The sequence below is a fragment of the Cavia porcellus genome, unplaced genomic scaffold (genome assembly GCF_034190915.1).
Source record: "Cavia porcellus strain 051 isolate PalLab524CR breed Dunkin Hartley unplaced genomic scaffold, mCavPor4.1 scaffold_6, whole genome shotgun sequence".
Lineage (NCBI taxonomy): Eukaryota > Metazoa > Chordata > Mammalia > Rodentia > Caviidae > Cavia > Cavia porcellus.
In genome coordinates this window covers 60,093,552-60,108,831 of record NW_026947489.1, presented here as the reverse complement: position 1 = coordinate 60,108,831, position 15,280 = coordinate 60,093,552, and the positions used below count along the sequence as shown (strand labels likewise).

The window sequence follows — 15,280 nt, the reverse complement described above, 5'->3', positions numbered from 1 at the left end:
GTGAAGCCATTTTGTGCAGAGCGGGTCAGAGAACAGCAGCAAACAGGGAAACACCAGTCTTTCTGCTGTGTTGCCTAGGAGGAGAACATCAAGGCTCCCTAGAGGGCTCAGTCATGGAGCTGACAACCTGATGTCCCTGCTGTGCCCTGGGCCTGAAGAATGGGATAGTTTCAAGTTCCAAAAGCTTCCAGAAAGTGCATGCTTTCTAGTGCCAAGTGATAGGACCTCTTCAAGCTAGAGAGAGCAGAAAAAGCTGGCTCTGAAAGGGTTAGGGTAACCTGAGGGACAGGAGATCATCGTGATGGTTGCTTTTCCACACACAGATGCTAAATGCTGCCATCATTCATGTCCTACACTTCTGGCCAGGGCTGGGCAGCCTCCCATCCCAACTGATAGGCCTCAGGGACATAGGTTGCTTGCTGGGGTCTTGGGCCAAGAAGGACTGAGTGCCACCCTAGACCTTAAGCTCAGCAATAGTTAATTACAGTGACCAGGGTCACCAGGCCAGGCTTGCCTACATGCCAAGGATGGGTGTGAGGGCAGCAGGCTCCCGGAAGCTGCCCTGTCCCTCTCAGCCAGCCATGCCATAGGGACCGTGGGAAGGGCCCCTCCCAGCACGCTGCCTGGACAGCAGCCAGCCTTGTGCACCAGGCGTCTCCATGGCCACAGCAGCCTTTGTCACTATCCAAGCAGGCTGTGCCACCAGCCGCGGGAGCCATGGCACAATCAGAAGATAGTGCCAGACGCAGGGTGGGGGCGACGGTGCCACAGGCAGATCCCGGGCACATGAAGCTCCTGCCACTCTAACAAGCAGCCTTGGAAAGGCAGGCTTAAATCAGACAGGGGCTCTGTGTGTCACTCTCCAGTCAGGAGAGCCATTCAGCCCTGCAGGCAGCCGTGGGTTCACTGACATGGATGCCTGGTCACATCCCTCCGGACTGGCCGCATTGCGCTGGCCTCTCATTCTCAGTCAAGGGAGAGGGGATGTCCTGTCAGTTTCCAGCTGGTGCAGGGGCACTGAATGGCTTTGCTTTTCATCTGTGAGGATGAGGCCCTTGGGCTTAGGGACAAGGGGAGAGGGGTTCAGGAGGGAAAAGCAGGCACATGGCTGATGAAGGGTAGGTTCCTGAGGGCCCCCTCCAATCTCAGTGAAGCAGGGGGAAGTGTGTGGGAGCAGAACAGGGTTTGGGGCTGCACTGCACAAAGGGTGCTGGGGTCTAACACAGCCACAGAGGCTGCGTGTCAGACAGGCTCCTGTCCTAGGTTCAGAGGAGCAAAACACACTCAGAGGGCACCAAAGGGAATGCAAAGCACGTGAGTCTCCCAAGGTTATTTTGGAATGGGCCAGCACAGGATCCACTCTGTTCAGCAGCCTGCGTGGCTGCTGGTGGCCAGGCACGCTCTGCAGAGGGCCCCGATGCCTGCCAGAGACCACTACCCATTTCCTGACCGGCTGTCCCCTGTCTGGTTCAGCATGCAGGGCCCTGATGGATGAAGTGGAGTACGACATCACCAAGGCCCGGCAAAAGAAGACCAAGGTGGGCTCCTACCGGATCAGGCCTGACGGGACGCAGGAGAGGAGAAAGGTAGTGGGAAAGAAATTATGTGCCAGTGTATAATTGCGGATATGGGCAATTACCAACCATTTATCCAAACAGCAGTTGGTCTTAATCTTCTAACCTTTCTCTTGTTCAGGGTATCAGCTCTAAATTGCTTCTGAGTCCTAGGGGACCCAAAGTAATCTTTAAGCTTGAAATTGAAGTGTCTCTCTCAGCACCTAACTTTGTGTCTTGTCAAGTTGGAAGACATTTCAGCACCGTTATTCATCAGAATAAAAGCAGCACTGCCGTGGTTCTTGGGTGAGGCCACAGGGTTCAGGGAGCTGAGCACCCTCCTCTTGGACACCTCTTCCTCCTGAGGTCTGCAGATCAGTGGTGGGGGCAGGAGAGGCACAACTCATCCCCCAGAGCCAACTCATTCACTTGGCTGATGAGGAAGAAGTTTTCTTGCTCAAAGCCGACTCCATGGGGCTCACCCCAAAATACAGTATGTTGGGTGGGGGACTGTGAAGGAGGAGTCAGGAAGGGGTTCCAGGAGCCGTGAATGTGGGTGCTGGTGAGGATCTAGGTTCTGGTTTTAGGAGACACACGCCTCGAAACATAGAGGCTAAGAGCCCAGAAGCACAAAATCCCAGAGGAGTCATGTCAGGAAAATTGTCCTGTGAAGTCACGCAGCCCATGCAAAGCAGAGCAGGTGCTGGGTTTGGATTTCTCACTGCTGTATGTGTCCTTTCATAATGCACCTTTCGATAGAGCAGCTATGGGCCAGAGCTGTCCCTGCACTTCTGACTTCTTGGGTGGTGGCTGTCCGAAGAAGACAGGAGGTGGAGAAAGATTCCCAAGGAGCTGTGCACAGGGATCAATTGTGGGGAGGGATAGATGACCAATGGAAGGGATGTCATTTTCCTGAGTTAGGAACAACCAAGTCAGTGTCTGCTGCAGAGGTAACAGGGAACCAGGGGCCTCTCTGGAACTCACAGAAGACCCTCAAGAGGTGCGTCACCGGAAGGCGGTCATGCAGATCCGCTGGCCACAGCCCTGGCTGGCACCCCGTGCTCTCAGAAGAACAGTGCACAGGGGTCGGGTGCCCCCTCTTCAAGGAAACCTCTGAGGCCAGGGTGGCCTACTGCATACAGGTGTGGCCAGGGGCTGTGGGACAGACAAAGCAGGCCACTTCCAGCGTAGATGGAAAGGACGGGCAGAAGAAAGACACCTCAAGGCCCAGAGTATCTGTCACACAATGGCCAGCCTGACAGTGTCCTGTTGTGAAGAACCCCTGCCTTGGGGAGGGGTGCCTGCCCCCCTCCCACATTCCATGAAGCCCTGAGAGCCTCTCCCCTCTTCCTGAAAATCTTGCCCTCTCTTCTGCCTGTTTAACCACTGGCAGTGCCCCTGCTGCCTAGAGAATCCAGTGGTCTTGTTGCACATGGCTCCTTCTCCTTTTGTCCTGTAGGTGGGGTCGGAAGCTGGGGTAGGGGACATCCTTGTCAGGCCCTCAGGGTCCCAGGTCCAGGACCCTCCCTTGCCTGCATATGGCTCCTGCCATCTTCTTCCCTTGACTTCAGATCCCCTGAACAGGGGCCTCAGGGTGCAGTTCTGGTGGGTTCTTGGCAGGGTGGGTGGGGTCCAGCTCCCTCCTGAGCCTCAATGCCTCCTGCTGCCTACATCTGCAAGGTGCTCCACAGTGGAGTGCCCAGGGCCCCTGGGAGGCCTCACACCTGCTCCTGGGCATCCACAGTGGGTTGTTACTCAGCCTCGCAGAGGCGTGATGAGAAGGGGAAGCCTTTGTGGGCTCCCAGTCCCTCCTGCACTCACATCTCTGCAGAGACCCCCTGGGACAGCTGCCTACAGTCACTGAACCCCCAGACTGCTGTCCTCTCTCAGGCAAGATGTGCTTCTTTTTTTTTTTTTTTTTGCCTTTTTCCTTTTTATCGGTACCGACGATCGAACTCACGACTGTCTGCTTGCAAGGCAGGTGCTTATGCTGCTGAGCTAAATCTCCAGCCCCCCAAGATGTGCTTCTTATGCCCCACCCTAACCCTCCTCTAGAGACTGCTGAATTGGAGGGAATCCTGGAGGGACAGGGACAAAGACCCTGGCCTGGTGGACAGCAAGAGTCCAGGGGAAGGAACCCCATTCTCCCTGAGTCATGGCCAAGACTCCTGATGGCTGCCACATACCTAGAGAACCAGGGTGCTTGGCTTAGAGCCACTTTGTGGGCTCCTCCCTTAGCTGAGGCATCCACGGGCAGGGATGTGGTACTGGGGATTATGAGAAAATCAGTCCTGGTTATTTTAATTGATGTTTCCCTCAAGACAGCCGAGAGACCTTCAAAGCTATTGTTTTTTGGGGGGTGGGGGTAGGGGGTACTAGAATCGAAATCACAGCTTCACGCTTACCAGGCAGATGCTAAATTCCCTGCCCCAGGGTTATCCGTTTTAAGGAACAACCTGTAAAATGGGGTTGCTGGGAGGAAGAGCAACGTAGTAACACAGTGTCTGCCACCCTATACTCAGAATCACTGTCCCCTTGTGCTGGAATTATTCTCCTTCTTCACTGTGACATCCACCAGCAATCCCTTGGCCTACTCAGGAGGCTTGCTATGAGTTTGAGGCCATCCTAAGCTCCATAGCAAGACACTGTCTCAAAAACAAACAAAAAAAGACACATTTTCCCTTTGAACGTTTTGCATGTCATTTGTCTCCCTTTCAAAGAGGAAGAGGTGCACAGAGCAGCCTGCGACTGGTTCATGGCACACAAATGAGTGCTCGGTTCCATTTGCAAAGGTTTCTCTCCACAGCAAAGTGGTGACGGGTGGGAGGCTGTTCCCACTGGTCTTGCTTAGTGGGGAGGTCCCCATCAGGGCCTCCCAACACTGTTACAAGCCGTATCTGGTCAGCAAGATGCAGCCAGCATTGTGGCACTGAGATGCTGTCTGTTTCCTATTTAACACACTGAACAAAAGACAGTTTTGGTCAAAACTCAGTGAACTAACTGGAACACAGCTGCCTGATGACAGAGGCTGTGTGTCTGCCCCCCTGCCCCCGGAAAGTGCGTGTCTACCTCTTCTACAGGGCTAAAGTCAGATGTTTGAGATGGAGAGGTGAACAAATCGCTGCTCTCTGGGGACAGGGGCTGGGAGCCCTGGATGTTGCAACCCTGAGATCTGGCTGCTGGTCTTGGGGTCCAGTCCGTCACTTATCTCCTGGCAGGGCCTGGAAGGAGCTGCCTGGTGCTGGTCAGGAGATGCAAAGCAGAGCACCAAGGGTTCTTTCACCCTGGCCTGGTGGCGGAGCAGACCGTGTTCTCGGCTGAGTGCAGCAAGGTCAGCACAAAACAGTTTTGTCGCTGCTGTTGTCTTGAGGCAGGGTCTTGCTCTGTAGTCCAAGATGGCCTCGAACTTCGGTGGTCTTTGTGCCTCGACTGGTGGGTGCTGAGAGTACAGATGTGTACCACCACACCCAGCTTTTCTGTTTTTCTTACAGCTAATAGGAGTAAACAGCGTCCCTGGAGCTGCTCCATTCTAGAAATGCAGGAGGTGGGCTCGTGTGTGCACTGCTTGTGTCTATGTGCGTGTGTGTCTATGTGCAGGGGTGTGCACACATGGTAGGTGTGTGTGTGTGTGTGTGTGTGTGTGTGTGTGCATGCGCATGCCCAACACAAACACAAAAGTTGGAAATTACTGATCTCCAAGTGGACGGGACAGATGCTGGAGAAGGCCAAGGGCTGCTATGCAAGTGGCAGTCAGGTACCCAGAGGCGCCTCGGGTGACCAGCAGGCTGCTGACTGGCACAGTGAACGCCCTGGGTGGCATCTTCATGGCAACAGCCTGGGGACTGTGCTCTTCTGGGTGGGGCCAATAGGAGGACCTTTTCCCCAGGGCCTCCTGGCCTCCACTGTGGTCTCCATAAGAGTTAACTGGACTAGGGATTTAACTCAGAGGCATAAGTGCCTGCCTGGCAAGCACAAGGTCATGAGTTTGATCCCTGGTACCAAAAAACCCCCCAAACAGTTAACCACACCCAGTCCCCCAACCCAGGAATTAAAAATTCACATCCTCCCAGGGTCCATGCAGAAGATGAGTGACATGAAATTAAAAGGGAAAGAGATTATTTTAATCCTCTTGGTGGGCATAAAACAATGAAGGGAATAGGGCCAGAAAAGTTGTCTTTTGATGGGCTCTGCGGGATGCAGAGTGGAGAACTGGGAGGCCAGGAGGAAGACCAGGATGACACTGGCAAGGCAGGGCCCTCTGCAGGCGAGTGTGTGTGTCTGTGTGTCCGTATGACCACATATCCGTGTGTCTGTGTCTCTGTGGTTGAACTGCAGCGAGAAGACACAGAATTCTTCCCTGTGAGTAGGAACCTGCAGTGGTGTCCACTCGGGGGCTGTGACTTAGTGATAAAGAAGAAAGCGACATATTGTGTTTCCTGAGGGTGGAGGAAGGAGACAGATTTTCCTACCTGCCTTGTGAGCTGGGCTTTGCTTCTGAAGTTTCTCAGGTCTGATTGAAAAAATTTCCACTTTGTGAGGAGGAGGAAGAGGACATCACACCGTAAAAGGACACACCCCAAGGTGACTGGGTCTGAGGAGTGGAGAGCCACTGTCCAGCAGTGGTCTCAAAGACAGTGACATACAGAGGGACACACAACCACAGGCCCAGCGTTCCTGCAGAAAGAACCCATGGAATTTTCTTTGTCGTGACTCAGCCATAAAGAAATGGTCTGAGCTTTCAGAGTATCGTTTTCCCCTCTAATCCCAGCATCGGTTTTGCTTGCGAAGGGTCCTGCATGGGGAGGTCCAAGTGGACCCAACCCGTCTTTCCTACCAGATGCTGTTATGCACCTCCCACCGTGTGTTCTCTAGTCCAGAACCTGAGGTGACCTGGTTCCTGCACTGTAACACAGACCCTGAGGAGGTAGACACGCCCCCAGGTCTCTGCCCTGGCTGCCAGACACCCCAGATCACAGTGGTCGTCACTCAGGCCTGACATCTCTGGAGGAGCTGCCAAAGCACCGCAAAGCTTTGCCCACTGTTGAGGCATTTCTTAGCTTGTTACCACTGTCCCTTCAGCCTGCCACCTTTCAGCCTGATGTTCTTGCAGGCATTTCCTGTTTGCTGTCTGTCCACTTGATTGTGTGCAGCTGAGAGCAGAGAGCTCTTCCAAGGGTCAACCAGGGAGCTCTTAGGAAACAAATACACATCAGGAATTTTCCCCTCTGAAGGCTGGCTTTGTTTCCGCTCACCCTCGGGCCCCATCTGACAGGAGTGCTGGGTCCCGGTTGTAGAGACAGGTGAAGCAAGTGGTCTTAAACAGCCAGATAAAGACCAGAGCATCCCAATATCTGGCTCTGCACCCACCCAGCCCAGGTCCAAGAGTTGAGGATCTCAGACGCTGCCCAAGTGCTGTTTTAGACTTTAAACCACATTGCTAGTCTGATGTCTGCCACACGCTGTGTACATTTAGGGGGAGAAGATTATCATATAGCTTGCTTTTAAGTGTCAAAGCCCAGCACCAAGCACAGAACTGATCTCTTGAGCTTTGACTTTAACAGTGTAGATGTTTAGTATAGAAGGTGGAGAAGATGAACTATTAGGAATCTTGGCATAGCACAAACCCCATGTTTTCCCTTTAAAAGTCTATCTAAGCTACGCACAATGGCATATGCCTGGAACCCCAGCACTCAGAGTTTGAGTCTTGCGTGGGTAACAGAGATTCAGCTAGACCTTGGCACAAGGTAATATACAAAATAAATTAAAAACAGGCTGGGGAATGTAACTCAGGTCAAAAGTCCTGCACCCAATCTCCAGTACCACCAAAAAAGGAAATCTCTACAGAACTAGAGGCCCATCCACAGGGAGGGAAGGGTGCATGTCCCCACTCCGGAAGCCTCCAGGCCAGCTGGAGCTGCAGGATGCAGGCCTGCATTCTGGGAGTCTGGCCTCTTGGGTCTGGTGGGCTGTTTGTGGCAATGAGAGTCTAAAGTCACACGGGGATAAACTAGAAGAGCCACATGGAGAGAGTGGGACCCTCTGCCCACTGCGGTCACCTGGCACAAGTGTCTGCCTGTGGAACCAGGTCTGCAGCAGCTGTACCCAGGGGACATAGGGTTGTAGCTGGAGATGTCCTGGATACCACTACAGTAGGGGACAAGGCCCCTGGCATCTAGCAGTGGAGATCAGGGACGGATGCTGTTCCACCTCCTGCAGTGCCCAGGACCCAGCACATAGACCTACCCGATCCTCACTGGCAACAGAGCTGGGGTTCAGAAGCCCTGGAGATTGGGAGCTCTCACTTCCAGTGTTGAGGAAGGCGATGGCCATGGTGCATAAGAGAAGCACCCTGCTGGACACGCACACTCCCCTGCCCCTGGGAAGCCAGGTGCCAGCGTGGGGCCACAGCTCTCAGCAGTGTGGCTGTAGCTGTACGTACATCCAGCTTGGAGGGAGTGGCAAGTGAGCAGGACGTGAAGGGTCAATACCCATCTCTGCTGGGGCAGCTTGGGCTGATCAGCGCCCCAGGATCTGCATCTACCCAGAGTCTCAGCCTCTGACCTCACTGGTAAGCAGGGTGTTTGTGGGTGACACCCATTACCATGAGGTCCCGGTGAAGTTAAGGGGCCTAATCCAGGGACAGGATTATCCATCCTCCCATATGATGATGAAACAGAGCTGCTAGAGATATCTGGGGCAACAGAGGCACAGTCAGTGCCGGGAGATGAGGAGAGCCCTGCCAGGGCCTTCAAGCATGCACAGGGCCTGAAGATCCTCGGTCTTGGACTTCAGCCTGCAGAGCAATAGAGTGGCCTTCTGATGTCTTTAGACACCCTGTTTGGGGGGGGGGGCAATGCTTTGCTGTCAGCCCCAGGGGACCAATACGGGTGGAAACGAGGGTGTCTCCCACACATCAAGTGGCAGCAGAGGTGAAAGCTGTGTTCTGCAGAATACTGCTGCCTGGAGCCCCCAGTATGTTCTCCCAGGGGAAGGGTCTCTGTCTGTCACCAAATCTCTGAGGACAGCAGAACATTGTAAAAGGCCGAGGAGGCACATGCTTCAGAATAAGGGAGCTGCATAGTGCTCTGTGGAGGTAAAGACCCCGTTCCACCTGGAGCTGGAGGGGCCCTGCCTTTGCCCAAGTCAGGGGCCTCCTCCCCTTACAGCTTCCAGCTCGCCCAGACCCCCCTGTCTCCAGGTCTTGCTGTGCAGGCTCTCACAAAGCCTCCAAGTTGGTGGTGGTCCCTTTCCTCGACTGGCACCCCCACCAGTGTAGCCTGGAGTACCTCAGAGGAGCAGGGAAACTGTGACCAGGAGCCCCTTGTCACAGCTGTGAGTACCCGCAGCGTCGCAGGGTACTCACCTGATGGGTCTGGGCTGGGCCTCGGCCCCCCACAGCAGCCCCTACAAATCCAATGAGATGAATTTAAAGCAATTAAATTCTGCTGCTGCTGCTGGTGTGGACCAGGATCCAATGGACACCTTTAAAAATTTCTGTTAAAAGAGGTCTTATTCTCCTGCCTGTTGCTTGAGTCAGGTGAAGAAATTATTAGGCTCTTTGGGCCCTTTCTGTGCCCCTTTTTCTGGAAAGCAGTGGAGGAAAGGAGTCCTCTGACCATGTAGGAACTGAGTTCCACTTCTCTCTCCCCGAAAATGTAGACTTAAGGGTCCTCCCTGACATCCTAGGGTGCCTAGGTTCTACTAGCAAGGTCGGCTACCTAGAGAGATGAGTGTCAAGCTGCCCTGATGCTTCAGGAAGCCCAGAGTTTCTGACACAGGTGATCGCAGCCACATCTGGAGAAGCCCTGTGCCCTCAAGGCCATAGTGGAAGGCTTGGTCCCCAGTCCGTGATGCCCCTGAGAGCCAGCAGAGCCACTAAGGCATGGGGTCTGGTAGGCGGTAGGTAGGTCACAGAGAATGTGCTCTTGAAGGGGACATCGGGACCTGGTCCTCTCCTCTCTGCTTCCCAGCCACCATAAGGTGCATAGCTTCCTCTGTTTCCACTTCCTGCCAGTCTTGCTCAACATGGCCCAAAGCCATCTGGCCATGAACTGAAACCTCTAGAACCATGAGCCAAAGAAGCCGTTCCTCCTCAACTGCTGCCTAGCTCCGGGATTCTGTCACAGTGCTGCAAGGTGGAACAACCTCACCCTGCAGGGAACAGTGACAACCTGGAAGACGGCTGGGTCTCACGTGATTGGGTTAGCAGAATACACAGGAGTCTGGTGACTCCGCTTTGGATTTTCAACTGTTTCTTCATCAGGAATTTTAAGTGACAAAAGTAATCCATGACAATTTCAACTAGACATAAAATAGTCAGTCTCCTCTTAGCCTCAGTTTCAGTTTCCATAGCTTCAGTTGCCCATGATCAACCAAGTTACTAAAATATTAAATGCAAAATTCCAGGCTAGAACTCAAGGAGGAATATTGCATAACATATCACAAAGACAGAATTTTGTACTTGAGGTTTATAGTCTGAACAAATTCATATAGTTGTCATTTTCAAATATTAATATTTGAATCTGGGTGTGGTAGCACAGGGCTTGGGAGGCTGAAGCAGGAGGATCACCACGAGTCTGGGGCCAGCCTGTGTTACATAGTGAGTCTGAGGCCAGCCTGAGCTACATATGACACTCTGTCTCAAAAAAAACAAAATAAAATGAAAAAGCAAAAACCCAGAAATATAAATACCAGTCTTTGGCAATCATAGGGATGAGTTGATAGGGAACTTGTTTGAGTATGTAGTCTATGGAGTCAAAATTATAGGGAATAAAAAGCATTCTTACAGATTCTGTGATTTTATATTGTGGTAACAGAAACCTTTGCACATTTAATTCTCTGCTCACTCCATGTATCCTTCATGAAGATTTACCATGAAGATGTATGTATAGATACACATATCTGTCTATCTATCTATCTATCTATCTATCTATCTATCTATCTATCTGTTTTTTCCTCTGAAGAATATGGATTTTTTTCTGGAGATAAGGTCTTGCTGTGTAGTTCAACTGGCCTTGAGCTCACCTGAGGCCCAGGCTGGCCTCCAGTTTGAGGCCCTCATCCTGCCTCGACCTCCCAAGCACTGGGTTACAGGCCTGCGCCACCATGCCTGGCTAGGAAACATTCAGTAAGCTTCATGCAAAGTATAAGTACTTTTCTACTGTGAGGGGTTGAGAGAGGTCCCCCCATTGCTGTAATGGTGAAGTCCTCGTTCCCTTTGTGACTGCTTCTGGAGACCAGGATTTAGAAATGACTGAGGTTGAGTGATGTCACAGGTGGGACCCTGTCCAGCAGGACTGTGCCATGCAGGAGCAGCACTCGAGAGAGCCTGCACCAGCAGCTGCCCAGTCCACACAGGGGACTTGGGCTTTGGCATCCAGAGTTCAAGAGAATGAATCTGCTGTTTAAGCTGAGGGTCAGTGGCTGTGGCTGTAAGGCAGACTTGGGCCCTGGCCCCTAACGAATGCATGCATATCTGGATGCCCACCAAGTCACGGGACAGAGATCTAACTTAGTTTCTGCAAGTCAGCTGAGCAGGACATGGGGGTGCCTGAGACTTAGACCATCACCTGTTGGGATGCTCACATTTGTTCCAGGCTTTCTTTGGTTGGTTGTTTGTTTTTGTGACACAGGGGGTTAAATCCAGGGCCTCCACACTGAGTTACATTTCTAGTACTTTTTACTTTTTGAGACAAGATCTTGCTAAATTTCTCAGGCTGGGCTTCAACTTGCAACCCTTCTGCCTCAGCCTCCCGGAGTGCTGGGATTACATGTACATAGCATTACAGCAAACCGCCTTGATTTGGTGTCCTTATCCATCATTGATTTGGTTTCTTTCTTGCTATTGCAGTTTGAAATCCTAGTGGCGATTTATGAAGGAACTTGCTCTCTTGCATTTTGGTCTGGAGTGAATAATATTGTTCCTCTATTTTTTGGTAACATAACAAGCAGAAAATGGTATTTTCCTTACAGTCCTGATTTTCCTTTCCTGACTCCTGCAGAGCTAAGTGTGTTTCACTGGGTGTTCTTTGCTTGGAGTTCTTCTGTTTCAAGCTGCTTATTTTGGCTCATTTCTCTATTGGGCTATTTACCTTTCTGCCATTACTTGAGTCATGTGTAGGGAGAGAGACTTCGGTTTGCAGCTGCGATTGATGGTGGCTTGGTGGATTTTCTTCTCCTGGTCTGCGTGGTCCTTCCACGCTTAGGTTCAGAACCTGCACAGAGCCTGCATTTGGGTGTGGTGTGGTGAGAAGCCTTGTTCTCTATGTGTGCAGGAGAGCACCGTCCCAGGACCCAGCTCTGCTGATGGAGCGCACCCCACCCACCACATCCAGCACCCACAGGGAACCCGGAACTGTGCTGTCAAATCCTTCCTCACACACCTGGGCAGCAGAAGTATCGTATGGCCAGTGTGGCACCTTATGAGTCTCTGCGTTTCACCCCATCTGCTTGCAAACTGATGTCTGTCTCCATCGTGCTTGGGTCCCTACTGGGTGCTCACACATCCCCTCCCACCACCCAGGTGTCACTTTGTTCACTGTAGTTTCTTGGAGCTTCTGTAAGGTAAAAGGACCAGGAAGTAAGTGGCCAGAGATGGCCGCCGGGTTACTTCTCTGTCCATCCTATGAGCTTTGGGGGACTATTTCCATTGTATTTGGAAGTGTCTAGGAGAACAGTGAAAGGTCAAGGAAGAAGGAGAAGGGACTCACTGACTACCCCCTGAGGACTTAACCTGATGACACAGTCTTTGCCCCCTGGGTTTATTCATCCAGGCCAGCATGGCAGACAGGAGCCCACGAGACCGGAAGTGGCATTTCCGGACAGGACACAGAAGAGAGGTGGAGAGCCCTGCTTGTCCTGAGCAGGCTCATGGGCAGGTAGCCTGCTACAGGGAGGTACAGGGAGGCTCTTCTTTCTGCCACTCTCCTTTCTGCACCCCATCTGCGCTCGAATTTTCCCACTGTGGCTGGGCTGAATATGTACGCAGGCAGAGCATGTGTAGTATGTGCTTGTGTGTCACCAAGGAGGGGACTCAGTGGCTAAGAAATGAGACATCGTACCTAGTACTTGGCTGCATCAAAAGAGTCAATGCCCTTTTGTCCTTGGGGAGAAGAAATGAAACAGATGATTCAATACTTATGAGCAGATAAAAACAATAACTATCAGAGGGTATGAAGCTGTGAGAGGCAATTAAAGTTCATGGTAGCTTAGTGCAGAATTAGAGTTAATTAACCAAACACTGGTCAGGTAGACATTTTGTTTATAAACACACTCCTGCTCACTTAGGGTATGCTGAATGCCAGGAGCCCACTTGCCTTTTCCCTGGGGCCCTAGGGAGGACAAGAACCTTTGTCATTTACATTTTTTGGAGGTGAATGAATTTGCTCCTCTGATGCGTGGCTGTGTTTCCAGTGTCATGGTTCATGGCTCCACCCCGAATTCTTTGGCAAGGACTCAATGCTGAACTCCATGACTTGGCGCTCCAATTTCTGAGTCACGATGCTCTTCTCCAGGGGTCACATACTGCAAATGAGGGGTTCAGGATGGATCATTCTGAGTGGCTAATTTTGTCATTTTCTCACCACAGAGATAAAATATGGGACACTGGAAACTTAAAGGAGGTGAGGTTAATTTGACTTATGGTTTCTGTGGTCATGACCAACCAGGACAGAAATGCCATTATGGAAGGGTCTGGTGTGGAAAATAGCTTACCCATGGTAGCTAGGGAGCAGAGGGTAGAGGGAGAAGCTGGGGACAAGAATACATCATTCTAGATCATCTCCCATCAGGCACTTCCTGCTAACAGCACGGTCAACCACTGAACTCATGACTAGATAAATGCTTCCAAGTGAATCCAGATGAATCTAGATGAGTATGGTGCTCACACACATAAGAATGGAAACATTTTAGATCTAAACCCTGACACTTCCTCATAGTTTAGGAAGCTGGACGTTCAAAGCTGAGGTGTGGTAGGAAGGCCCACAGTGAAAATGTCTCCCAGGCTCCAGCTCCTAATCTTGCTGGTAGTGGCCTAGTGGTAGCCTCAGTCCTTGGGATGCCTTGACCAGAGCTCCATCTCAACTTTGCCTATGTGGTCACATGGTCATCTTCCCTCTGTGTCTGTCTCTCTATTCCTTTTTGTGCTGGGATATCCATCGTGGTGGGCAGAGCCTATCCCTATACAAGACCCCATTTTAACTAATTCCATCTGCCGAGAACCTCTTTCTAAACAAGGGCACAGGTGTGATGGCAAGGCCAAGCACCTTTCTTGGGGACACGACTCAGCTCACTAAGGGCTTTGGAACTGGATGATCTGGGGGTCCCACTGATTCCTGCCACCCCATCGGGCTTTTCTGTAGGGTATTTCTGGGCTGGGGGAAGGGTGGGAAGGAACCTAGGACCAGTGGCTATTTTACGGTCTTCTATGGCCTCTTTGTGTTCTGACGTTGCTAACGGCTACAGGGTGATGCCACCTCTAGGGGCTGTGTTGCCACCCTGCCATGTGGCCCAGTGACCCCCAGCATGCCCGGATCCTAAATCCATAATGAAGATATCATGGGAAGCAAACCCTACCCCGACCTTTAAACACTCCCTCCCACAACTCCACTCCCTTGCCCCATTATCTCACCCCCCATCCCCACCCACTTGGGTGCTCAGCTAAATGTCACTGACCATTTGCATCTCTCTGCAGTGTCTAAAACATTTAGTTCTCCCTACAATGGCTCAGACCATGAGGCAGGAATCTCTCACAAGCCTGGTATTAGATGTTGCACAAAAGTCTAAACACATAATGCATCTAACCTCGAATTCTGCAATTCTGGCACACTCAAAACAAGCTGTCAAAACTGTCTGGCATGACTTATCCCTAATAAATCCCTAGGCCTGTTAGTTGTTCCTTATTCCCCTGAATAAGAATTGTTTGAATCCACAAATTGGGTGAAGAAAGGAGGACGATGGGGATGTACTTAGAGGATGGCCGCTGTCTCTCCCCCAGGACAAAAAGAGCCATGGGCACCAGGGGTCTCTCTGATCGTGAGAGGAGCTGGGTTGGATGCATCCAGCTTTGTGCCTGGTGTTTGCAGGTGGTGCTTGGAATCTTAGTAAAAGTAACACATCGAAGGAATGTCTCGGAGAGGGGACGCTGAGTCCCATGACTCTGACAGTTCTAGTAGGATGACTTTGGGGACATTTGCCTAGGGCTGGCTGGGAGTGGCTTGCACAGGGCCAGCTGAGGGTGATGGTAGAAGGGTGGTGAGCTTCCTGAAGACAGCAGAGGGGCTGTGGCATCACAGACCTGGTTTGTGTTCTGGCTTTGGCATGTGAAGGAGTTTCATGATGTGGACAAGAGCCTCCCCGCTAGAGGCTGAGGTGGAGTTTGCCCTCTGTGTGTTGGGACAAAGGGACAGAGTGGAGACCCCAGCAAGACACCTTGGGCCTAAGACAGAGCTGGGGGTTTCAGGAGGCAGGGGCCCAGGAGGAGGACATAAAACACTGAGTGTTGGTGGAGAGTCCCCGTGAGGGGCATGGGCTCTGCAGGCACCTGCTGACCTCCTCATGTAGCCTTCTGGAGCCTCCCACACCCCGTTCACCTCGAGCACAGAGACAAAGGCAGCCAGGGCTTTCCAAGGACTTGGCCAACAAGCTGCCTAGGTCAGGGGCTCTTCCTCTTCTCCAGGAGGTAGGTCCACTTCTAAGGTGCACTGTGATGGGGTATGATCACTCTATAG

At 51.9% G+C, this 15,280-nt stretch overlaps 1 protein-coding gene across 1 annotated transcript in view; it reads left to right on the top strand.

The window, feature by feature from the left end:
• The first annotated feature begins 1,487 nt into the window (after nucleotides 1-1,487).
• The window catches only part of Cnpy1 (canopy FGF signaling regulator 1), a 29,591-nt gene continuing 15,798 nt past the window's right edge, over nucleotides 1,488-15,280 (top strand). Inside the window, exon 1 of the mRNA XM_023564956.2 lies at nucleotides 1,488-1,586. Within this exon, the coding sequence (XP_023420724.1) occupies nucleotides 1,488-1,586 (99 nt within the window). The remainder of the gene's footprint in view (nucleotides 1,587-15,280) is intronic.